This window comes from Aphis gossypii, chromosome 2 (genome assembly GCF_020184175.1).
Source record: "Aphis gossypii isolate Hap1 chromosome 2, ASM2018417v2, whole genome shotgun sequence".
NCBI classification, from domain to species: Eukaryota; Metazoa; Arthropoda; class Insecta; order Hemiptera; family Aphididae; genus Aphis; species Aphis gossypii.
Genome location: NC_065531.1, coordinates 5,398,285 through 5,426,235, shown reverse-complemented (window position 1 = coordinate 5,426,235; position 27,951 = coordinate 5,398,285). Strand labels below are relative to the sequence as shown.

The 27,951-nt window shown below is 23.6% G+C and overlaps 2 protein-coding genes across 2 annotated transcripts in view; one reads left to right on the top strand and one right to left on the bottom strand.

The window, feature by feature from the left end:
* Nucleotides 1–27,951, top strand: part of LOC114129789 (TWiK family of potassium channels protein 7-like) — a 101,430-nt gene that overhangs the window by 10,688 nt on the left and 62,791 nt on the right. Inside the window, exon 2 of the mRNA XM_027994627.2 lies at nucleotides 4,889–4,921. The gene's annotated coding sequence lies outside the window, so the exon portion shown is untranslated. The remainder of the gene's footprint in view (nucleotides 1–4,888; nucleotides 4,922–27,951) is intronic.
* LOC114129790 (uncharacterized) overlaps nucleotides 6,336–27,951 on the bottom strand; it is a 22,981-nt gene continuing 1,365 nt past the window's right edge. Inside the window, exons 2-18 of the mRNA XM_027994628.2 lie at nucleotides 25,436–25,514; nucleotides 23,841–23,953; nucleotides 22,796–23,309; nucleotides 21,209–21,535; nucleotides 20,989–21,143; nucleotides 19,962–20,090; nucleotides 19,287–19,435; nucleotides 19,118–19,219; nucleotides 15,824–16,094; nucleotides 13,566–13,776; nucleotides 12,061–12,212; nucleotides 11,366–11,486; nucleotides 10,971–11,174; nucleotides 10,687–10,818; nucleotides 8,756–8,882; nucleotides 8,491–8,599; nucleotides 6,336–6,478 (exon numbers count right to left, since the gene is read on the bottom strand). Coding sequence (XP_027850429.2) covers nucleotides 6,385–6,478; nucleotides 8,491–8,599; nucleotides 8,756–8,882; nucleotides 10,687–10,818; nucleotides 10,971–11,174; nucleotides 11,366–11,486; nucleotides 12,061–12,212; nucleotides 13,566–13,776; nucleotides 15,824–16,094; nucleotides 19,118–19,219; nucleotides 19,287–19,435; nucleotides 19,962–20,090; nucleotides 20,989–21,143; nucleotides 21,209–21,535; nucleotides 22,796–23,309; nucleotides 23,841–23,953; nucleotides 25,436–25,514 — 2,989 coding nt within the window. The 3' untranslated portion in view covers nucleotides 6,336–6,384. The remainder of the gene's footprint in view (nucleotides 6,479–8,490; nucleotides 8,600–8,755; nucleotides 8,883–10,686; nucleotides 10,819–10,970; nucleotides 11,175–11,365; nucleotides 11,487–12,060; nucleotides 12,213–13,565; nucleotides 13,777–15,823; nucleotides 16,095–19,117; nucleotides 19,220–19,286; nucleotides 19,436–19,961; nucleotides 20,091–20,988; nucleotides 21,144–21,208; nucleotides 21,536–22,795; nucleotides 23,310–23,840; nucleotides 23,954–25,435; nucleotides 25,515–27,951) is intronic.

Below are 27,951 nucleotides of genomic sequence, written 5' to 3'. Positions count from 1 at the left end.
TTAATTTTTATTTCCCGACTGCGCTAGAAAATTCTGATAACTATCCATTTGAAATATAATGAAAGCATCACTGTGTAGAATTTTATGATTTGTGTGTTTAGATGAGGTTATTTGTTAAATTGCTGATACATTAAGGAATAGTATATGAAATCATTATTCGAAAATTGAACCAGTACCGTCATAATTTTTAGCTATTTCCACAGTACTACAGATTTCTATATATATATTTTTTTTTTGAGCCAATGTTGAATGAATATATGAATACTCGTACATACACAAGTGGCAGTAAAGTAAATTATTTATTATTCTACGTTATATAAAAAATGCGTTAAAAAAAAAAAAACTAAATTAAGTTTAAAACTAACTAAAATTACAGTCGTATTTTGTTTTATTAAATTTAACATTACTCAAAATTTAGTGCTTTTTATTGAAATATAAAAAAAACCTAATATTATAGAAGAAAATACAAGAGAATATTGTAAGTTTTTAATAAAGTTAAATTTTATCTTATATTTTCTTAAAAATTAGACGTACTTGAATTTGATGTATATTTTAATCAAAGTAAAATAAATAGGTCATTTAAAAAAGTATTTATTATATTTTTAGTTGAATAATGATTTCTTAAAATTATATTATTTGTTGATTACTTATCATTGTAAATTTATATTTCCTAGTATTTGGTGAACAAAATTATGAGCGTACATTTTTCATGTTCATCTTGTGGATTGGAAATTTATTATGAACAGGATTTTATTATAAACTTATACGCCAATTGTTATAAAAATCCAAAACATTTTCAAATGATTTTTAGTCTAGGAATGTTCATGAATTTTAGCGATTTATTATTAATATTTTTTTTAAGTTTCATTATACTAATTATTGGAATTAAACAATTTGATTCAAAACTACTTAAGCTGGTAAGCTAGGGAATACATAGATACATATTTATACATGGAATCCTACCTTCAGATTTTTATTTTTATGTTTTTTGTTATATTAATGCCATACAAATGTTGATGATTGATACAAATTACTAACTAATTATAATTTATACAAAAAAAAAAAAACCATTTAATATTATAAAGAAAATATGCTGAAATTTAATTATACATGCTTATTTTTAAATATACAAGTCTTTTCTATTATACGGATCAATATCGTAATAATTTATTTAGCACGTTATTTTATTTCCGGTGGACTATATAACTAGTGTATTAAAATTATATACATAGCACATAAATAGGTCAAATTTATTAAATATTATATTATAGGAGTTTTAAATATTTAATTTTTATTAAGGTTGAGGTACAACATATTAATCTATCTCTCATCATATATTATTATAAAATAAATTCAAAACAAAAAGGTTGAAGAAAATAAAAATAAAGTCTTTGCCTAATACCGTTTTTAACATTTTAAGCTTAAGATGAAAATTATTTTATTTTACGTTTGAAATATACGAGGCGTATGTGTAATGAAAAAGTAATGTAATTATATAAATACAATTTTTTTTAAACTATAATTTGAAAATAATATCTTAATTAATAGTATATTTTTTATGATTTATTCAAGTTAATAATAAATGGCATCATCAAAAATATTCAAATAATAATAATTGATGTATTCTTTAAACTGTAATTTTAAGAGCTATTTTTTTTACCTTTTATAACGCAAATTTTCTTACTTTATTAATATTCTATAGAATTTATTCATTATGTACTAGATACAATGTCATTAATAATTTTTGTTAAGAATAATAATTAACTAATAGTATGCAATTTTATGTTAAACTAAAATGTATTATTTATAATTACACAGTTAATAAAAGTTTATTAATTTTGCACTTACTCTATATAAAATCAAAGTATGTTATTAAAAAGCCAATATTATTAATTTAATTATACATCTAAAATAGTTAATTAAGTATATTTTTAAGTGACAGAATCATCAAAATTAACACAATATGTGTTGGCTGTGAAAATATAATTATGTAACGGTATACATTTATTTAATATTATATGATTAAACATTATTTTATTATATTACATAAACTTCAAATTAATAATACATTTGGTAGAATTATACTAAGGCTACTTAAAATACCTACTAATTGCAAATTTTAGTGTCTAAGTAGGTACTTATATTATTTAAGTGTGACATTATCGTAAAAATATGTATATCACATATTAATGTAGTATTTTATTAAAAAGTAGTTTATCCATTGACTAATTAGATATCAAATTTTAAAATACGACTGTTTTAAAAAAATAAAAAAAAAGTTTGTTCCTTCACCAAAAAATATTTCAATAATTATTTCGAAGTTTAATTGTAGGCTATATTATAATTTTATGACACACGGTAGTACAAAAATTAACTTGAAAAATTAATAAAACAAACCATTTAAAATAATTACTATTCAACTAGTTTTTAATTATTTCTATTTTTTATTTTATTAAGATTAAGCCTCCGTAGGTTTTGACCATTAGATGTTTCTAAAATTGATTTGTTGATTTATTATATTGTTATAATAAATTACAGGTTAATTATTAAATGTTAGTTTTGTTTTTTATAAAAATTATAAAAATTAATTTCTTTAGTATAAAGTTTAGTTTTTTTTTATCCTACCTTCATCTGTTTCCGGTAACCTGTAATTCTCCGGAACTTGTACTTATAATATTCAAAAAGATTTTAGGATAGTAGTTCAGAATAAAATAATATCGAATTCGGCAAAAATTTTATTTTTGTCAAAAGGCTGAAAAAAGGCTCAAACAAATCATTTTGTATGTAAAAAGGAAATATAGTATATTGTAAAATATTAAAATTAATTCTCTTAAATCAAAAACAATGATTTTTGGTGTGTTATATGATACACTGAACATATTAAATATTTATATATAAAATTTTTAATCGATTGCTGTCTTAACCTCGCGGGTGTAAAGGCTTTGCAAGATATTATTCTAACATAATATTACTTTCCTTGTGTATATTTTAAAATTGCCAATTCATCGTGTAATTGAGTTTATTTTAAACATGATATTATAATCATATTCTACTTTTTTGATGCATAATAAGACTACAAATCACGGATGAAAGCAGAAAAATTATTTCTCTAGATGAGCGATAGTGGTGAATATTTGTATGATGATTTACAATGCAAGATTCATGACCCAGAACGTTACTTCTTATGGCATAACCTAACAATATACGTAGGCAGAATTCGAATCAGTAAACAGATATTGTAAATATTACATAAGATATTGACAAGGTTTGGATGGTATAATTGTATCGGGGTGTTTTTTTGAAAAAATTGCTTTGCATATAATTATGGAGTTTATTAGTATTCAGATACACGTTTATTTTCTGTACATTTCTCATCTTAGCTTATTTCTGAATATATTAGTTCTTGATAAAAAATAATCGCTTTACGTTTTAGTTTTAGTATCAAATAATGTTATGGTCATAACAATATAATATATAGTTTATACTTATTAGATTACTATAAATTTAATAAATTTGTTTCTACATAATATTGAGATATTAAAGGGTCGTGAATAGTAAAGGTACCTACTAATATTTTTATTTTTGTATATACATTTTGTATCTGTGGTATTAATGTATTATTGATCAAAAACTAATAACTTTTTAAATTATTTATGTTTTTATGACAGCTAATTAAAATTAGTATAAATTTACAGTTTTATATTTTGTGTATTTTTTTTTTTAATATTAAATACTACTATAAAATATATGCTAAAATTATACTAAAAGTAACAAACATGAATATTATTAATATATTAATAATTTAAAAAATTAAATAGTATTTCTTTAAGTTGGTTAAATTATTGATTATGCTTGTATCTTATAAAAATTAGTTTTTAAATATAGTTGAATTTAATTAATTAAGAAACTGTGAACTTAATTAACAAAATTGGATTAATAGCATTTTTGAAAACTAGAATGATTTTCAAAAATTTTCCACTTTCATAGTAATTACTAATCCACCAGCCACTTAATTTTAAAAAAAAATGTTGTTATTGGATAAATGACAAAAGTACTTGTAAAAACGTTCAAAATATGATATTTACTGGATTGTGCATTTATTTGGTGAATAATTACTCGTGATTACTTTAACTTATTAACCTATTTATGACGTAACAGCTAATACTTATCCACATTTGTTATTACGAGTATTGAATAAGTGCCAATAACATGAACTATCTTCATACCATTTTTAACTTACGGACATCTGAAAAACTATACAATCAAATATTTTTGGCAATGGTTAGCAATAGTTGGCAGAAAAGCATTCTGTGAAACCATTAAAATTACTAAATAGGGTTTCAAGTAGAACATTTATGTAATTAATGAATTTAACGTATATTTTAAATAATAACTATGCATAATGCATATTAATATACTATAAATTAATCAATCTATTGAAAAACAAATTAAATATGTTATGTACACTAAACAACATTGTATAAAATATATATTTCATTATTAGTGAAAGAAATTAATGAGCGCTAAAGTAATCATAGTTGAATGATAAACATAATATATATATATATAATTTTAGTATCTATAAAAGAAAATTAAACAAATCAATACATTTTTATGAAAATAAATTATATTTTATGTTATTTAAATATGTTATAGTTTGTTCTATATAATCGATTGAATATTGATAAATTCAATTTTCTTAATTATAGTACATTACTCAATTAATTTTTTATAATCTTTTAGTGTGCATAATTTATAGATATTTAATGCGTGAGGTTTGAACTGACGTCTTTGTCTTGTACACGGCTACTCCATTGTTTATAGAATATTTAGTTGAATATTTTTTATGATCTGAATAATAATATTTATAATTTTAAATATGTTTTAGGTGGTTTTTACTTTGATATCTACTCTTCGGTTGGTAAGTACATTACGATAATACACTTTTCCACTTTTTTAGAAAGTAAATTGTGATTAACTTTTTTTTAAGACAACATTTCGTTAAGATTTAATTAGGTGCTAATGAAAACAATTATTATATGAAAATGTACTGGATTATACAGTATATGTATTGAATTATTAGATAGGTACCATATTTTAGTACATTTTCAAATTTTATAATATTTATTAAAGTGCTCTACTACTAGTTTAACTAGGTATAATAAAACTTGTGAGGCAGTCAAATTGTTCGAATATTAATAATTTAAAATAAGTTACCAATAATATGATACTATGATAACAACTTATCTGACAATGCTTTAATGTGATGTAAAAATATAGTGTAAAATCTATAAGTATAACATAAATAAATGAAATATTATTTAAAATGCCACCTTTCTATATTTCAAATTTAAAACAAAGTCGTATTACTAGAATAAAGTTTTATCTAGGAAGTCATTAACAATTAAATTAAAATTAATAATTGTTATTACTTATTTAATAATATTGTTCAGAATTTATTATTTATTGCACATTTTTAAATAAAACAAATTTAAAAGAACGGTGTTTGAAAAATTCAAGAATTAGATTAATTAGCGTTGATTGATCCATAAAAACATATATCTTGATAATGTTTTTAATTATATTCAAGCAATAAAAATTATTATTCATCGTTGAAGTATATAATTTCATCCAAATTTAAACTTCAAATGCATATAAAAAAATAATACTAGTATATTTTTATTCAGATATAATACAGAAATAATTTATATAGGATCTTGAATTAATAGTCTAGAATTTTTATCGAGTCAATAATTAAAGATCAATAGTTTATAAATTAAATTATTTTGAAAATTATAATCATTTGAAATTCGGCTAAATTTTTCTATCTAATCATTTTTTTTTTTTTTAATTATAACAAAATAAACAATTCAATTTTATCAAAAACAGGTGTAGTGTCAACATTTCTGTGTTTTGTTAATTGTTTTTGTTGTGTTCCCTATCATTCAGAAAAATACTGATAATTTTAACTGTTAACCCCCAAAATATCAATTATCCTATTCGCTATTAGAAACTTGAAGAAGTAAAAATATATATATTATACATTAATTCTTTTACTTAAAATCTTAAAGTAGTTTATAGAAAACGTTGATAATTATAGTGTAAGTATTTGTTATGAAACCTCTTTTCATTTGTAAACATTTTATTAATAAAATATATAACGATTTTTAAAAGATTAGTGTGACGTATATTACTATTTAATAATATTTTTTTTTCATGAGCACTTAAAATTTAAAGGAAAAACTTTAGTAAACTGTATTACTCTATATTTTATGTTTTTGAGCTTCAGAGATATATCCGTTTAAAACTTTTTAGGTCAAATACAAAAGTGTAAATAGTAAGTAGAAAATGTTTTATTATACTACATAAGCTTGTACACTGAAATTATTTTATCCCTAATCCAGATACTTCGAGAAAAATTACATCCGTGGGTATTGTTGTCAAAATTTCAATCTTTTTCAAGTACTTTTCATCAGCTCTTGAACATAAAACATTAATTACTTTAATAAAAATAAAATAAACAATATGTATTATAATGCTAAAAAGAATTACAGTAAATATATTAATATTTATTATTATTTTATCTGTTTATTACAAACTGTTAATTGTTATAAAAGTGTTATTATGGTTAGTATGTATATTTATCCTATATTGATTTAACAGCACGTTGGTATGTAAAGATAATATATTGATCTCTAAAAAAATCCTTTTAATAACTATTTTTCTTATTATTAAAAAAAAAAATGTTAATTGTAAGAAATAAATCATACATTGTATATGTATAATGCCATATTGGTCAGTCTTTTCAGTCTTTTATAAAATTTTATTTTTATATGTCATTTTTTAATTTTTTTTAAGTTATGAAATATAATATATGAATAAAAACAAGTTAACAGCGAGTGTTAAATATATAGTTGAATTTTTTATAAAATATTTTCAATGTTTATCGGAGCATTTTAAGGAACTCGAAAGAATGATATAAATATTTATTATCGTTGTTATATTTTACGTCTTGAATTTCCTCCAAGCTTTGAGTAAAAAATTCTCGGAATATCAGAAATTTAAAAAAAAAAATGATTATTCTTTTAGTCTTAGATCTTTTTACATGAATCTATAAATCGTAATATTATTATTAAATGTATCCATGTTTAATTTATAGTTTCAAATCATGGAATTCAATATTATAGCAAATTAAATAATAAATCACTTATCAATACTATTACCTATTTAAAAAAATACCATTCATAATGATTGAAATAATATGCAAAATGTTGTAATTATAGAGTAAGAACGCAGTTAGTATAATATAAAGTTGTATTCGAAACAAATGCTATGATCACATTTTATTGAAATCGTTAGAAAATTATGAGTGTACATACGAATAAACTTTTATACTTATAAACGGATTCTTTTTTACATTTCATAATTTTTGCGTGATAAAAAATAAATAATAATTCACCTACCGATGGTAACTTTTGAGTGCAAGAGTAGCAATGGTACGTAGCACTGTCGTATAGCATACTCTTTAATGATCATTTATACTTCATATGTACGCACATGTAAGCACATAGTATAGCCTATGTTTAACTCATTAAAAGTGGTTTATTTCAACTCTCTTAAATTATATTATTCAGAATTAAAGTTTATATGGATTCAAATTAAGATAAGTGTATGATATAGTTTAAATAAAAATATTTGTTTCACTAATAATTATTTACTTCTGTGTGTCCAACAGTTGTGAGTGTAACAAATTTAAACATTTTACAGTTGAACTAATGTATGATATGTGGTAGTTTGAATTTTTAATTACTTTTAATTAAAACTTTAAAGTAGATCTTACATTGTATTCTTGTAGACATTAACACCAGTTTGTAACTGTACAGTTTTATACTGACTAATAGCTTTTTTTTTTTTAATCTTATGAAAAAGAGTGATCTGGAAAAAGCTTTTAAGTTTATCCTCAACTTTTTAACATTAAAATGTCAAAAACAAATTACGTTTTTTAGAAAATGATAAAAACTTTGTTCACAAGTTCCTCGATAAATTCAATCAGCATTAAATCTTTTTACAAGTCATTAAATTTGACTTTGAACATGTGAATGATGATGAATATTAGTCACTTTGAATAGAAAATTATTTCAAGATTTTTAAAAGCTATTAGTTTAAAACGACGATCAAATACAATAAAATAATAAAAGTATAAAATTACAAATATTCATTTTTTTTGGAAATAATATAATAAATTATTTATGTGCTTTTACTTTATACTGAGATTAGTATGTTTATTAACTTTTTTTTTTACGAGTGGTTTAAAAAAAATAGATAACATATTATAATTAAACACTGATAAATTAATTTTTAATATGAATTAGTTCACTCAAATATTGAAATTGATCTTTAAAAAAAAAAATTACGATTTTTAATAAATATAATTTCTATTTTATAAAATTTAAATTAAATTGTTTTGAAAATTGATTAAAACGAACTCACTTGGGTTTAAACGAGATTACAAGTGGGATTGGCTTATTCGATACGACACCATCTGGTGGTGATATTGTGAATACTTTGTCAACGGAGCGCGTAACAAAACGTTCAGGACCTTTAGAAAAAAATCAAAAAATCGTATAAGCAAACACCATCGAACGATGAGCTCACAGGCGATTTGATGCCCAACAAGGTGGAAACCGGGTCGGCAAAGTTAATCTATACGTTTATTATTTCACTTGTTAGTCTGTGTGAGCATATATGCGTGTACCTGAATAAGAAGATAACATCACGTTTATGCTTTTAGTTTCCTCTACGACCACTTGACCAAAATTTATGTAGTCCGTTGACAGTTTTAGTATGGGAAAGTCTATGTGCATTTTGAATGTTGCAACCATCTAAACAAAAGACCATACTATCACGTATCTACCATGAATACTAATAATTAAATTGATAGATAGCAACTTTGTATCCGTTTGTTTTTGTATTAGCGTTTCACTAATATGATGCATAATAATATATATTATACTGGATGATTCTTTTATTTATCACATTTCGAAATTTATTAACGTTTTTGAAAATATTGTTTTTACATAGTTTCCAGTCAAAATAAAACTATTTTTAAATATTTAATATTTTACTTGTTTAGATGACAACATACATTTTTAATTTCATATTTTGAAACATAATATTTTTTGAGTATTCTGATACATAAAATATCAAAGTTTGGACTAGTAGTTTATGCGTTATAAGCCTAGGGAAGTGGTAAATATTTGTCTACTACTATGCTCATATAAACTTTAAAAACTTATTATTTATTATAAGTAAAAGCTACTTGTCTAAAATTCGATTTTTATTTATCAAAATATTCTGAAAAATATTTTGTTTCAGAATATTAAATTAAAAATGTATATTTCTATTCAAAAAAGTAAAAACCATAAACAAATTATAACGATAAAAAATATTAAAAAAATATAATTTTTTGAAAAAAATGTTTTTATTTCGACTGAAAATTATGTAAAAACAATATTTTCAAAAACATTAATAGATTTTGAAATAATGAGTGTTGTTTGATAAAAGAATTTCTCTTCATAATATGGCCTATCCATATTTATTTTTAAGTTAAAATAATGTACAATGATTAAATCCTAGATGAAATATATAAATATATATATAATTATTGTTAAAGAGGTATTGAAAAATTATAGGAACAAATATAATATATTATAATATTATACAATATATAAATATTAGTCTTATTATATTAAATATGATTCTTTTTTTTTATTAGCAATATAAAATATCAAAATAATGAAATTAAATATATAATATTCCATAAAGTATAAATACGCCTATTTTTTTATCATGATTAATTAATTAATATATTTTAATAAAATATCTTCCTTATTGAATACTTTGGTGCTTTATAGTATAAAATAAACAATACACCTTTAATATGATATCTAAGGAATAATCATTTATTACGAGTACATGTTCATAAATAAAATATGCTTATATAATATATTATTGTGGTAACCCATTCTTTTTTGAAATCGTATAGTTCGATTCAACCTTAACCGGATGCTTTTTATGCAGTTATAAAGAATAGAAATCCGGGAAATAGCCAATTGTTTTGGAAAATAATAGCTTTCAATTGGATTTTGGACAAAATATTATAAAAATATCATTTTATTGGAAATATAATATAGTCCAAGATTTAACACAAATGTTTTTATAAAAGTCTTAACTTTTAATACAAATATATAGAATCGAATACATAAATGTTATATAGTTAGATATACTAATATTTTTAATAATCTGTATACCCTAGAGATAAAAATACATAAAGAATACTTGATATGGGTTAAATTTAATGAGTGACACTTTTGTTAAAGTCCCTGGAAAGCATAATACATAAATCATTAAATTATTTGTGGAATTAATATTTATTACTATTTGCATTAGATACTTAAAATATTTTATATATAAGTTAGATATATACAATTTTAAATGCAATTTGTGAATAAAATGTATTAATTATTATTCAAAATAATAATAATATTATATCGAATACCTAGTAATAATAGATTTGAAACATGTAATTAATCCATAATTTTGTCTTTTAAATTTAATCATAAATTCAATATTGATTGAAAATAATTTTTGATATTAAGATTAATACTTCTTTTTTGCGGTAAATACCTTAGGTTTAAAATAACTATTTTCATAAACAGCGCTTAAATATCCCATTCTTTCGTATTTTCTGGGTAATAGATTTGTTGGCATTTTCGGTATATAAACTTGTTTAATATCTATTCTAAGTTGCAGTTCGATCTAAAAGAATATCATAAAAATTAAACATATCATGAGAGGGACGTTAAAAAAAGGTAAATATAGGTAATTGATATTTTTAAACAAAAATATCACTTTATAATATTTAATCAAAAATCAGAACTCAATAAAACATTATGTAATAAATTTCATACTTCGACTAAATCCTGATGAAACAAATAAATATTAGCTTTTCCGGAACGAATACCACATCTCAATGATCTTAAACTTTTTATGATGAATGGGCTATTGATTTCGAACGAAATGTTTCCAGGATATCTTAAGTGATTACACATGCTAAACAATCGAGTTTCTGTATAACATTGGGATTGAGAGTTGAATATTTGCGACGCTGACACCTAAAAATTATCACAACTGTATCATCCACTGATGTATTTGATTAAGATATTTTTTCTTAGAAGGAAGTAAAAGAATAAATGATGCGTTCATGCAATAAAAAACAATACAACATATGCCTCGTAGATTGTTTTTTATCCCATTAAAATAGTTCTTATGTTGTTTTTTAATGACACATAACATATTTTATTACTTGGAAAATATTATTCAACTCTCGTATGACTAAGTTTGGTTGTATCGAATGTCTAGTTTCAGAATAAAGCTTAACAATAGCGGGTTTCATTTTAAATCCATCTTTTCTTATGCAATATTCTCTGAAATAATTACAGAAATATTATTGTACTATTTATTCTTCTATAAATATTGGATAGATATCGTTTTGAATTATGACTATTCCTGTTAATTTATTTAAATAGTTTAAAATTATATACCAATTTATCATTATATCACGAGTGATACATTTTAATATTTAAGACTCGAAACAAAATAATTATTATTTAAGGAAAATTTGATATTTTTTGAATAATAACAGTAGATGATATAAGTATTTGCTGATAGTAAAATTTCAAAGTTTTTTATTTTTGTTTAGCTATACTTTAAAAAGTGTTAGAACTTATAGTTGTGTATAATTTACAAATTAATAATGCTATTGGTAATTTTAGATGTTGATCATATCATTATATCTACCACTAAGCAATTAGTTTCCATAAATGTTAACACTCAAAAATTTTAAATTATGAATAAAGTGTTATTACTATTAATGAAAAAATGTGTATTATTTTATAAAAAAACATGGTAGAATTTAAATTTAATAATTAATTTTTTATGTTGAATGTGTGTATAAATAAGTATAATATTGTAATTAAAGTAAGATCTTATATTATTTACCCAGCTGGTTCAAGAGCAGTCACTATTCCAACTGCTTTTCCATTTACTATATAATTTTCATCATGGTTTATGGATATTTCTTTAGTTCGATCTAAAGAAAATGTTACATATCCTAATGTTTTTGGTTCTAATATCAATATAATAGGTTCAATCTGAAAAAAAATAGTTATTTTATGAAAATACAAGTTCATTGTTAAATAAGATATAAAAAAAGTAGGTCAGCACATTTCGGTAGTGGAATATATGTCCATCGTCCCTTCGGTCCTCGGACAGGATAGTGTAATTTTACTGTAGATATTCGATTTGAATGCAATATGATTGCATTCGATAAAAAACGATTCTGAGCGAACGAGGAGATCTTTTTTATTTAATTTTATTCGTTTGTATGGTGATAAACAAAGCCGTAATTATTTTATATTATATAATTGTAGAGTTGTACATTTTTTCTCTTTAACAGCTTTTATTTCGAGCATAATTTTGAAAATCGAAAAATGACTTTTTTAAAGTACCAGCTCAAGAACATTACCTTTCAGAAAATATGCTACAATTGTACTTTTGAGCAAGTTTAGGGGGAGAAAAAGTATTAAAAGAATAAAAAAGAAATAAACATCATTGTAAAACCAATACATTTCTCGCTCCGCTCAGAATCTAAAATTAGCTATAAGGTGATATAATATATATTATATATCAATTGTTATTGAAATTTGGTTTTATAAAACAGTTTTTATTAGTTTGTATAGTATATTAATATTGGTTTTAGCATTGATTTTTATAGGTGTTTATTAATATGTATTGCTCTGTTGTAAAAAAAAAATAATGTAGGTTAAGAGCAAAAACTGTGGTATTGTCAAGCGTTCTTAATTTGCTGAAAATAGATTAATCATGCACGCTTTTAGAATAGTGATTATAGCAAGAGGTTTGATGTTGGTATTTTTATATTACGTTTATATCACATGTAATGAATTTCTGTATATTTTTTTTTATATATTTTTAGTGGAAACTTTTCTTTAAAACAATTTAAATACATTATCGTCTCAATGTCTTAATTACATTAATTACATAATGTAGGTGGAAATATTGAGTTCTTCTTTACTAAAATTTAAGATTTTTATAAACATGTTTTCATTTTTATAGCATTGTAAATAATGCATTTTGATTATACTTTTATTAAAATAGAAGTTATCAATCTGTATTATGCATTTTTTTATGAGTAATAATTGAATATAGCACAGATAGACAAATTTTTAATGCTAGAAAAAAAATACTTAATACTTAAAAATACTTCTTATTAAATATTCAAGAAATATTGTATAGATTGAATAAACAAAAATATGTTACTAGTGTTCAATGTTAACTAATAGAAATGTATATTTTTTTAAAATCTAAAATTATATACATTATTATAGTAGAGATGCGAATAATTTAAAAAGTTAAAAAGTGGCATCTTAAAACTTCAAATTATGTTTTCTTGTTGAATGATTAAGTGATAATAATATCTTACTTACTTTAAAATATCGAGGATTTTCTAAGCCATCATAATTAGTGATTCTGAAAGACCAATGGTCTGGATGGTCGGGAGTTAATGTGTCAATTAATACTCCAAATGGTTTATTTTCTTTACTTTTATTGTACATACGCCAAGATATTTTAACCGAAATTTCACTATTATTCAATATTTGTAATCGATTTTCTGATTCCATTGAATAAAGGCTGAAGCTTAACAAATAATAGATCACATAAGATAAAAGCGTTACTTACTTAATATTTATAGGGTGGTATGCAATAGTCATAAAATACATTTAATTTCTATGCATATTATATATGTTAGCGTTAACGTATGTATCACGTTATTTTATTAAATAACTAGTTATTCCATAAAATTCATAAATAATATGCTCGTTAATATATAAATAGCACGGGTTTACTCGTTTAGAATACCAGTTGGGTTTTCGATAATGTATAAAATTTTTAGTCATCGTTTGGTAGATAGCCGATACTGGAGTAGATAACATACAATATTTTTTGGCGTAGCCGTTTTATTATTAAAAATAATAAGATCGGTAATTAAAACAAATTTAGGCAAGGTCACAATTTAGTTTATGTGCAAGCAAGTTTAATTCGCTAGGTGACGTCCCAGATGAAAATATTTGTATTTGAAAGGCATCCGAATCCCAATCACTAGGTAATAGTCAAGGATTTTTCAAATGCACATGTCAACAAAATTGTACCAAAAAATAGTGCATATGTTCAATAAAAGGTACTTTTTGAGAACCAAAAAGTTCATGTACTAATAAATAAACTTTAATTTGTAAAAATAATAATAATTGTAAATAAAAATTGTAATTACAATAATTTAATAATCCTAATAAATTGAAGTTGTATAAATCAGCATTGACTTATTTATATTTTATTTACAGATTCAAAAAAAAAGTTTTAAATACAAAAAATAAATCATTATTATTAGTTTATAAAATATCTACTTAGTATGTAGAGTAACTAGTTGACGTATGTATTTATGGATTCATTCAATACATTAACTGAAAGTACTCATAATAACTAGTTATTTTATAGAATTATAGAATTTCATACATTAACGCTAACATAATAATATATACTCTTATACCATACTACTCAATAAGCATAATGATTTTGAATTTTCTCTTTCAATTTATGTATTTTTGTTAATGCGAACTTATGTAAAGTGAAGAATATATTGGTTTTACAATGGATGAAATTTTTTTTCAGTTAGCTAACATGTAAGTAAACATTTTTTTTTTTTCAATATGAGTTTCTCTAAAAGTTTCATGTAACCCTTTGTATAACCCTTTTATAGGTTTGTATTGAGCACAGATGGTACTTTAGAAAGGTCATTATTTATATTTTCCGTTAGTTTTCGGAGAAATGCAAAAACTTTTGAAAATTCCTGGAAATACTTTGAAATTTGTAACAAAACATCTTTGCCTAACATGTATTTTGGTTATTTTGTTACTGTTTAGTTTATAAAATAATTTAACATAGTAAAATTATCCATTGTTTTTGGTTTAAAACATAAAATTTTGTTATTATTTTTTTATTATTAAATTTAATAGGCAAAACTTAATATTCATAACATAATATTCAGTTAATTATCTTAAATAGTTTTTGATAAAAAATAACCGTTTGTAAATTTAACATACTTCAAACAACTGGAGCATATAACAACTATATATTATAGAAGTTGTATAAAATATAATTGGTTATATATTATATATTTTATTCTTGTTTAAACTACACTATACATTTGAAACTCATATACGATCTGTTATCATAAATTATGTAATATTCATATTTTAAATTAAAAAATGTTCTTTAAATACAAAAATAAACTGAAATCATCTCAAAATTATTTCTTTAACTGAATCTGGAGTTAATTTAAATTATTTTATGTGCATTTATATTTCATAGAATTTTCACGTGTTAAATTTATAGTAACTATCCAGGTATATAAATTACTATTAAAACGAATATTGAATAAAAATAGGTTATTATTTAATAGTTTTCATTTGGAATAATACACTTAGTTAAAAAAGCGTTTTCTAAAAAAAAACCCGATATTTTTCATATTGATGCTGTACAGTGTACATGCGTAGTTTTGAAAAAAGAAATATGACACAGTAATGATATACTTATTTTTATGAGATATTTCATATAAGTAGTCGTTGTCTTTGTTTGCTGTCCCAGTTGACTAAAAATTGAATTACGTTGTGAAAATGTCGTGACTTACTTGATGGTTGGTTTGTGAACGTCTTTAGCTAAAGGGAATTCTATAGGGAACGTAATGGCATTGATGATGAGTGGTATGTGGATGACCGGTAGAATATCGAGCCCTACGTGTAATTCAATAGTCACCACGTCCTCATACCGTCCCCAAGTCGTGGCCAACACCCATATGGACACTTTGAATTCATCTTGCCCATTTAAAATGTTGTCATCTCTTTCTATCCATATTGAACAACATTTTTTCGATGCAATTCCCATGCTATCTTCGTAGGTGTCTACGAAGTAAATAAAATTATAATTTTTAAATTTCTTATTTTATTATTCAGTCAAATGATGTATTGCAGACTGTATACCTGTACTTACCAACTTAAAAAAATCTAAATATTATGATAAATTATAATTAAGAATAACATCTGTACTAATCATAATGACGAGACTAAGATTAAAATTACTTTTATAAAACTCAATATTATATTTAAAAATATTGTTAAATTAAAGAATATTATGTAATTATTAAAAGAAAATTTCTGATTGAACTTAAATGTTGCTTGTTAAGTGGATTAACTTGAAAATAAGATGTACTTCGAGTAAGAAATATTTTTAATATAAATAAGTTGAACATAAAAAAAAAGTACATAGTAACATTATTTTGTTTCAAAAATTTATAATGTATATATTTTTATTTAGTCTTTGTAACAGAATAGTTAAAATAATTTATTTATCCGTTTTCGTGATATTTTCTAATGTTACTAGAGCTCTTAAATTTAAATCCGAATTTAGCATGGAGGGAGTTATATACATGGAATATGATTGTAATCATTAAAGTTGAAATATTATTATTATTCACAACAATACTCAGAAGAGAGTTACATTTTGTTATAACAGCAGTTGTCGAAATTAACTTTTGTTATTAGTTCTTGTTTATATAATGTTTCTTTACGTTTAAGTACACAATAATATAATGTACATTCTAATAAAATATCAAGTATAAGTAATAATAACTGCAAACAGCTGTTCTTTGCATATTTTATATGTTTGTCTAACCTATAAATATTTGTCTCACAATCAATTATGTATTTTCATAGTTTTATTTATAGTTAAAATACAAGATTTATAGAGATATTATGTAATAATAAAATAATAATAAAAATAATGTATCATAATTCACATACATTGTACATAATAACATAATTAAAAATATTTTAATAATTAGGCATAATATTACAAAAATAATAAATATTTAGTTAAAATAAATCGTTATAGGAGCTTACTTATAAATATGTTCTTGATTAAAATTATGTCTTTAAAATACAGTATATTATCATTTAAAAGTTAGTAATAGATAGACTAGAACTAAAGAGTATTTTTTATCAAGCAAAAAATAAGCAATTAAAGATATGTAATATTTTATAAATTATAATATAGTACATGCCTAAAAAATAATATTATTTAATGAGAATTTACTTAAACGCGGAAAAATACCCTATAACTGATATTATTGTTAATATATGTTCATTTGAAAGTTTTTTTTAATAATAAAAAAAAAACTCCGGCTAGTATAGCCATTATGTGGTGTGGTTTGAATGGACAAGTTACATTACCTATACATAATCTATTCCGTATACATTATTAACATTTAACCTCCATACATACAAAATGTTTAGAAATGACGTCTGACAGTAAATACAACTTACCATGAATAAAAATGGTTTAGCATGAAATGTGAAATATTATTATGTTTTGTATTGATTATTATTATATATCATTTTGTATAATCATTAATGATGGGACATGAGTGCATATACTCTACATACTCTACATTAATTTAAATTCAAAATTATTACTGTAAATAATAACATTATACATAGTTATTAAACGTATCTTGGTAAGTGTATGAAATATTACAGAATTTGGTTAGTGTGAATTAATAAATTATAGGTTTTTGTAAATCTGGCCAGAATATACAGTAAAAAGTATAAATTAAACTAGTTAAGGTAATTCTGTGGAAAAAAAATTGTGTTACTTTTTTAGAAATATAATGTAGTAAATAAAAATCACTGAGACACATTATTTTATCAATCTAGTTTTTTGCACTGATTTCTTTGACTTTCTGCCATTTCTATTTTATATCTTAATCAGTACAGTTGTCATTCGGGATCAAGAACGAAAAGATATGCGTTTTAATCAACTTTTTTTTTAAATTTAAATGCCTATCCTCTGAAGAAAATACAAAAATACTCAGCTAGTTAAACTTGGTATCAATTTGAGATACTAATAACAATAATTACATAACAACTTAAATTGTACATAACTAGCTTAAATTGAAAATTTTCATTATATTATTATTATTGTTATGTCTTGTGTATTTAAAAAATAAAATAATTTACCAGACAATACATTTATTTTCTGAAAAAAAAAAATCGCTTTTTCTTATGATTAATTAATTGTTATTAGGAGTACCTAAGGTAATCTGTTGGATTAGGAAGACTGTGAGTTCTGGAACGTGTAAGATGGTTGCATGGTCTATAATTTAATCCTTAATGTCATACTCTGCAGTTTGAATTATTAAGATGGTTATAATACTTATTATATTATTATTGAACTAACAATACATTACGAAAAGAGAATAATAAATCAGTCATAGTAAACCTATTATTTGATAATCTATCTTTCATTACATTGTGCAATTAGTTTTATTATACTCATTTCACTTAATTAAGTATAAAATAAAATAAATAGGTATATCGAATAAACATTTATAAAATAATAAATCCGTTTTTTGAAATTTTGAATTTTTCTTGTTAAATATATAGTTATTGATAAAATTTTAACCATGTTTCTAATTTTTAAATAAATACATTTTTAAATAATTTTATATTATAATTTTAGATTATTTTATTCTGTATAACAAAAAAATAATTACCTACGTATGTATTTTATTTTATTTGGAATTTTAAATAAGCGATAATTCAGTGATTAAATACGTAATTTTAATAGGTGGGTATTTACCCGTTCTCATCAATCATTTGGATGACATAGTATTTGGACAACGATAAAAAAAACCTTGTCCCCACTTATAATAATATGCTTAATATTATATGTTGTTATGGGGTTATTATAGTCTCCCTCAAGTCCTTTGCACTCTTTTAAATGTGAAACTGTTATAGATATATTCGTACAGTGAAAAAAAACATTTGTATTCTTCATATATGCTTATTATTATGTTTTATAGCGACTAAATTTATTTGGTTCGATAATAGTTTGTAATCTTAATTCACAAATATTCATGTGTACTCACTTTCTATTCTGCCCGGTGTAGAATAGTCATAATATCTAACTTTTGTTTTAACTTGACAAGGAATTTTCGTAGTATTTTGAATTGTTATACTCTGTTCCATAGCTAAACATTTAAGAATAAAGACATAAAATAGATTATCGCCTATTGTATCGAATATGAATATTAGTGCCTGTATTGCATTCTATGTCTTTAAACGCCATAACGGGATGGTAGTAGTCCAGCTCTCTTTGAAATTGTTCGACCAACGGTGAGCATAACGGTGTGTCACGTCTCGGCCATTCTCCAAAACGCCATTTGGTCGGTTCCTGGTCTTCCGGCCTATACACCGCAATCGCATCCGGTCATTTTATGGTTTCCCTGTTAGCTTTTATCAGAGCTTTTATGCTCAACGAGCTAGAAAGTTTTATGCGTACTCGCATAATCGTTTACTGTGGTTATATAATTATTGTAAGAAGATTTTTTTATGTATAGGTTCATATTTATAGTTTTTGATTATTTAATGTACTATAAACTTTTTTAATAGTCATGTAGCTATATATGATTAAAGTTCTAAATTTATTTACTTTTACAATGATTTTAAAAATTAGCTTAATTAGGTTACTCCATAAGTTTAAAATTTAAAATTAACAGGTAGTAATAAGAATTGAAGAAAGTTAATGAAATATGAGTCCATATTTACAAGTTTAGTATTCACTGTTGAATGTTGATATTGTCTACATAATCTTATAAGGATTTGAAAGATTGAGAGAAATATAATAATAGATCAGTGTTGCTCTGGGTTTTTATCTAGAACTTTATGACTCGTTTGATAAAGTAAATATTTTTTTTTTTATTGTAACTTTACTCGATTTCATATTCTTCTACATTTTCCATTTCAGAATTATTTAAATACTTGGTTATTGAAGTTTGATTGCTTTCGGATTCTAATAAATCAATTTCCATTTGTTCTGTATTAACAATCCATTGTTTTTTACTAATAAACATAAATGTGAAAATAAGCAATGCTGTCTAGAACGTTAAAATAATAAATTTTCTTTTGAAAATTATTATTAAATGTTGAGTTAATAATATGTACTTAACTAAATGACGTTTAATTTAATATGCATGTTAATTAAATTATTATAACTATAAGTCATTAAAAGTAATAAGCAATTTCCAACGTCTATTTAGAAATTTAATCAAATACTCACTACTATTATTGTTAAAAATTATAGTACAAATTAAGTGATATTTGGTTAATTAACTAGGTAACTAAATAATAACTAACGAGGAATGATGTATTAAACAGAATTATGTCAATGTAAAAAAAGTCAAAAGTCATTCATGTGGTTGAAAATTTAAAACTAAATTTATTATTATCGTGATGTATACGTGTTTGTATTAAAATAATATAAAAAAAGTACATTTCTCCAAAATCTAAATTATTTATTGAACAAAGAATCATATTTTGATATTTTAATCTTTATAAAAGGAAAACAATAATGATCATAGACTTATTAGTACGTTATATTTTAGTTAAGAAAACTTTTGTTGAATTTCTGTTAGTGCTTTTTGTATTTAATTTTGCTGTTGGCAGTAGGTATACATGGAAGCAGTAATTTCTATTAAACAACCTTATTTTTAAGTAATGGATAAAATAAACTGCAATTTAATATTTACTAAACACAATCAATGTCATTTTTATAATATTAAATTATTATTGAATTGTTCATCCATAGATAGATTTTATTATTATTATCTACTTACAAAATTTAATAGAAATATTATCACGAAAATCAGAATTATTAGTGGTTTTGACAAACTTTTATATCTTTGTAAAATTTGTTAATTTATTAACTTAAAACAAAATATCGATGAATTATTGTACGTACTTGTCTTGCCACGTTATGCTATATTGTGTACCACATACGTTGACATATGTCACTGTAGCGCTGAATTCATTTATCCAACATTCAAGACTTATCTGTTGTGGTGCAAGTGCATTGCACTGTACAAAACACGGTATATAGCATTTGCTTAAATGGCCCTAGACAAAATCAATACATTTTGGATCACTTGTATTTCATTAGAATTCAGTGCCGTAGTTCTTACACTTTTTTTTGGCGTTACAATAAAGTCAAACTCAATATTCGAATCACCATTAACAGTCCCACTGCTGGGCTTAAACATGCAATCTATTTTATCCGTATCCGATCCCATTGGGTTGCCCCAAGAGTAGACAAAATCACAATGTGCATTATTGAGTAACTGAATTCCTTTGTGGGTGTGAGGTATGCCCCTGTAAAGAGACTCGGCAATGGAAATGGTGTTAACATTCAAACGCACATCTGGGAGTGTCGCGTAAGTAACAGACTGGGTATGGACCGTCTTTGACCCGGCGAACGACCATTTGGCTAATTGACACGAGATCCCAGTCGCCTAAAGGTTCACAAGATATTATTGTGGAGGACTTATCAGGTAGTAGGTACCTGCCCTTAGTGATTATGAATTAATAAATGAACATATAAACTAATTTAAGCAGACTCGTATAATCACTTATTCGCCTGACAAGATACACTTAAGTTATTCTGCACCATTTAATTAAAACACGAGGATGGAAATGATTTAAATTTTGTGAAATATAGTTTGAATTATTTTTTCAAATTTTTTTTTTTTTTATACAATTTAATATCTTCCAAAAATGATTAAACTTTTTATTTTAATATATAATACATAATAGATTATATTATTACTCTGTAAAAAATTAATTAATAATTTACTGTTAATAATTATGCTGTATTTTTTATTTCAGATACTACCTATATTATGTATGTCGTTAGTTAAATTATATTATTATTATTATTTTTACTCTTTAAATATAACTTATAACTTAGTTTTTTTTAAAAAATTATTTAATAATCTTTTTCGACCTAATGTAATATTGTACTGAGAAAATTGAATGAAAATATTACTATTATTGACTATATAAAGTAAAATGGCGTTATTTAACACCTCCGAGCTACTATAAATAATGATAAATTACTTTTTATGACATTCACTATTCCTAATTTCTATTATATGCATAATATACATACAATGCATATTTATAGTAGATATTATGAAGTGTACGAGTACAATTTGAGTAATGTATCTATCCACAAAAAAAATTGATAATAATAATTAATAATATTTTATGGCACTATAGTAAATTAAAATCAACATATTATTATTTAGAATCTTTTTACTTTATTTAATACAAAAATAAAGTAACTGGGTAGTGGGTAGACACATTAACAAGTGGAACAATTTTTATTAGTTAATCTTAGATCTTATTATCATGTAATAATTATAATACTATTTGAAGTATACCTAATTAAAAACAAGAAAAAAAATGTACAATAGATGAAACAAATGTGTAACGTGATACCTATTTATCCGATAACTACACGTCAAAAGGTTTTTATTGTCTACAGCTTTAATAATGACATTTCAGAATGTATTAGTAAATGTGAATTCCGCGATACATGAAACGTTAGGTTATGAATACATTGTTCACGTCATATACTTTTTTTTTTCTTTTGATTGTTAAAGAAAATTATGTTAGAAAGAGTTAAATTTCGTATTAGCTGCATTTTATTTCCTACCAGATTCGTTTAACTCGTTCTTTGATCGAGATTTTTTCCTGAACTATTTACTTACTTCGGTTTCAATTGGCGTTTTAAAGTTTAACGTAGAATACATCATATTTTCGTTTCCGTACGGGCCAAATGATTTTACGTCACCGCGCAAACTTAGTGTACCGATTGTGTCGAATTCGTATAGATACCTTTCCACAGAAAATGGGCCGTGGGATATTACATTAAATTCGACGTTGTATGACTCAAGTGTACCGGCGCAGATGTTGTCGAGCGGTGCTATTGCTGGCCGAACACGCACGTTAGGAATCTGTTCGACCGTCCCGCGTACGTAAATAATTGTTTCGCCTGTGTCGCAGTCCCGGTTTTTGGTCACGAACCTTAACATCTCCCGAAATGGACCAGGACATAAGGGTTCGACATGCACACTGATTTTGGCCCGATCTGTAACTTCAAAGGACTTGGGTTCTACCTCTATGGATGCGTGAGCGTTATCGGTGCTAGGAATCCACGAAACGTGCACGGGATATGACCCGTTGTTGAAAAAGTTTACTGATTCTTTTATGCACAAATCAGTACTACACGAAACACGTTATAAGTTTATTAATAAAAAGGTAGGTCATCAGCGCATTTCGGTAGTGGATGTTTGTCCATCGTCCCTTTGGTCCTCGGACAGGATAGTGTAATTTTACTGTAGGTATTCGATTTGAATGCAATATGATTGCATTCGATAAAAAACAATTCTGAGCGGATGAGGGGATCTTTTTTATTTGATTTTATTCATTTCTATGGTGATAAACAAAGCCGTAATTATTTTATATTATATAATTGTGAAGTGGTAAATTTTTTCTCCTTCAATCGTTTTTATTTCGAGTATCATTTCGAAAATCAAAAAATGACTTTTTTAAGTACCAGCTCAATAACATTACCTTTCAGAAAATATGCTACACTTGTACTTTTGAGCAAGTTTAAGGGGAGAAAAAGTGTTAACAGAATAAAAAAGAAATAAACAACATTGTAAAACCAATACATTCCTCGCTCCGCTCAAAATCTTAAAAAAAAGGTTGTATAACAAATGGGTATATAATATTATTTCCGTTTTTGTTTACCTTAGTTGGTGCCAATTTAAATCTACAATTATGCGATCCGTATATAATGATATTCGTTCTTTCCCGCTATAATGAGATATTACTTCAATTTGAGCCATTTCTATCGACAGCAACTATAAACCAGATTGTACAGTCATTTGAAAACGTTAGTTGTTTTGAAAGACTAAATAAATACGTTTATTTTTCATTCATTATTTCAAAACTGATTGTAAATGTTTAGAATTTTTTCGATTAAATCATTTTTATTCAAGTCAAATAACGACTAGAAAACTAATACTAAACTGTGATATACTACAATTTTTATTAAGAATCAACTCAAAATTTAAGGTGCTAAATGTTAAATATTTTATGTATTTATAAGGTTCACCTGGATAAAAATAGAAAAAAAAGTGTTAAAATGATGATTGACTTTTGATAATATTTTATGGGAAATTGAAGTAAAAATATTTTAAAAACTATCTTAGTTATTTTTATTTGTGCTTAATAATTATGTTTGTTTACCTATACATTTATAAAAATACATTTTCATTTTGGTTATAATTAATACTTGATTGATCTGAACCATTCGTTTATCTTAAGTATACACATTGTAAAACTAAATTGTCTTAAAAATGTAAAAAACGTATATGTATTATAATATATTTTATTCGACATATTGTCATTAAAACGTATTATAATACGTTTTAATTAAAAAACGTTTGAAATAAAATAACAGTCTCTAATTATCTGCACGTTAAAGTTATTGTTATTAATGATGTTTGATACAGACGGTCATCTCATAAAATTGTCCTCATTCTGCAAGAAAACAATTGCCATAAATTTAACTACACGTAGTTCCGTAGCTTAGAGACATTATAATATACATTATGTACGGGTTTACTGCCGTGTTATATTTTATCGAGTAATGTTATGTTCAAAGTTGCTGAAATGACCATGTCCAAGTTGTCGGAGAAATGATAAAACGGTTAGGAAACCTATCTAATATTAAACTCACATACAGTAATTTTAGTATGAGTATGTATACTACAATATATAGTAATTACATACTACGATCTACATAATAATATACATTCATTACCTGCAGTTTCTCGTGGTTATACCCTTCTATGGCTCAGAACGAATTTAATTTAAGTTGATTAGTTTTATTTTTAAAATACAATCGTCAATCCCCTTTCGTTTAGATATGTGCATTGTTAAGTAAAAATGTGAGGAAAAAATTATCAAACATAAAGCAAGTTATTGCGTTTGTAACACAACAAATATTAGTTTACTTAAATTTGATTCTAATAAATACCCTAGAAAAAGTAAGTGGTACACAATATTTTTTATACAGTCCTATCATTCTTATCCAAAAATTTTTTGCAGTTTAATCATCGTGAGTTTATTATTGACTGCTTTCAAATATTATAAGATTAAATAATGGTTTTTTTTCTTCACTCTACCGTATTATGATGTCATTATATATTATACTCTGTATATTGTAATATACTTATATTTATATCACCAATTCACAAGGTGATTATAAAATGTGATTGAACTCTTATTAATCATGGATAATTAATTAATATTTAATTAATTATACTTAGATATTTTACCTCTGGGTTGTCCTCTTGTTCTTCGAAATATATATTTTGATCACCGATACTTTCTTTGGGGATATCATCAATCATCATGCTTTTTATTTTTGTATATATAAAAAAAAAAAAATAAACAAATAAACAAATAAGTAGATATAAACTTATATTTAAATCAAATTAGACTCTGGTTTAGTGAGTAGATATAAAATATTTTTGTATAAATAAATAATGTAGTGTTAACAAAATATTGATCCATAATATTTTTAAACTAATAATTTTGTAATAACAGAGCTCATAAAACGTAACTGTATAAAGTCTAACAAACTTGTAAGAAATAAAGATAAATAAACGTTAAACAAGTTTTGATGTTATTAACATTTTATTATTTATTTATTTATTTATTTATAGATAATCCTCTACCGGTTTTTAGTTCTAATATTTTATATTTTTGGAAACAAATTATTAGTCTAATTCTTAACTTAATGTAGAGTAGTGACATTTGTGTAATTGTTCTTAGTATTTGTTTGTAGTTTATCAAATTAAATAAGGTTATGTCAATATATTTTATCAACAACGATTGTTGATCATAGCACACTTTAATTTTTCTTTATTTCTAACTTAATATAGAATTTATATATAGGAATTGAGTTAAATGAAACTATCGAATATAATGACTACATATTGATTTGTCTAATTACATATTTAAAAACTTTATTAATAGTAAACAATAATAATAGTATTAATTATGTTAATTCAATTTATATAAACAAAAGTAGAGTAATTTAACGAAAATTACGGCAATTATAATTCGAGTCACTAACCTATATTTTCACTAGCTATAAAACGAGTATAATATGTCGTCTGCATAAATAAATTTATTAGTAGGTACTCTATAACCCTTATAAACTAAATAATGTATTAAATTTAATTATTTTTAACTATTTAAACCTTGAATTAAAAACATTATTATACATTGTGTATTAAGTATGTTAGCAATACATTATATTGTGTTAAATATAATTTAACACTGTTTCCTATACTATTTACTAATTAGTTATTTGTAAATGTAATTACGGACTACATTTTAGACTACAGTATAATATGTAGCGCTTATTATAGAAAAAGATACCAGAATGTTGAATTATTTGCTCAAAATTTTTATTTAGTCGGGTATCTTGAAATTTGTAAGAATACCTACCTAAAATAATAAATAATTATTGTATTTATTCAATAAACAAGTCGAGGCCACGCAAAAACAAAAATGAATTTTCTAGTATGTTAAAATAATTTTGTAATTTTTACTTACTTAGTAAAAGTAAAATTTACAATAAAATACTTTTTACTATAATATTAATATTCTAAATCAACTTTAATAAATACTTAAAAAAATTATAGAGCGAACAAAAAACAATAAAATATAGTATCATTAAAAGATTAATAATAATAATTTGAAATGAAAGATAAACATTTTTATAATTAATTCTTCAGAGATAATATTAACCTTTAAATATTCGATTATACATATTTATAATTTAATAATTTATATTTCAGAACAATAAACAAATTATGTTTTTAAAAATATACTTGATAAATCGGAATACTTGATCAGGGTTTATGTTTTCGTTGTTTAACTAATTTGAGATCAAATTTTTGTTTCTATTTAACTCTAGTATACTCAGTATATTCAGTATTTATTTCAGATATTCATTAACTGCTATTTTTACGCGATATTTTTTGATATCGTTCTTACTTGTTTAGAAAAAAATATGCATTCATAACTTAGTTTTAGGGAGATTTATAAAAGTTTTATGATAACTTTTAATAAAACTGGGGTATAGTGTAAATTACGCGTTACCTTTATTTATGGTACACATCAAAATTAATGTACCAAACCCAAAATTAGCATAAAAATACAATCTAGAGTTCCCATTTAAACGTTCTAATTTCAAACTATTTTTATTTTAAATTAAGCAACTATGACATTCGCCATAATCCTGTTTTTTCATTATAAAGAACCCTACGAATCCCATGGATGACATATTCAATTATAATATTTCGTATTAAAACGTCTTTATATACTAGTATGTCTTATAAATCTATTCTGACATTCAATCAAATGACACAATTAGTATAGGTACCCATTTTATGTTATACTTATCTTATAAAATATTTAAAACTATATTTTGGTTTCTATTTAATCAGAAAATCTAATTCAAAGAGTTACAAGAAATAAAAAACTCAAATTATTTCAATGAGTACTATTCAATAACTTCTAGTAAATCTATAATATTTGGAATAATAAGATAGATTTTTTCAAAATTCATTAGAAAAAAAACAATGTTCTAAAAACTTTTAGCTATGAAATAAGTATTAATAAAATATAGAAGATATTAAAATGTATCATTTATAATGACATGTGATTTGAATTATTATTTGAATAGTTGGGATATTACACCTACTCATATTTACTTTTGATAAAATTATGTCGTTTAGTATTACTGATTGATGGACAAACTGATCTTTACCCAATCTAA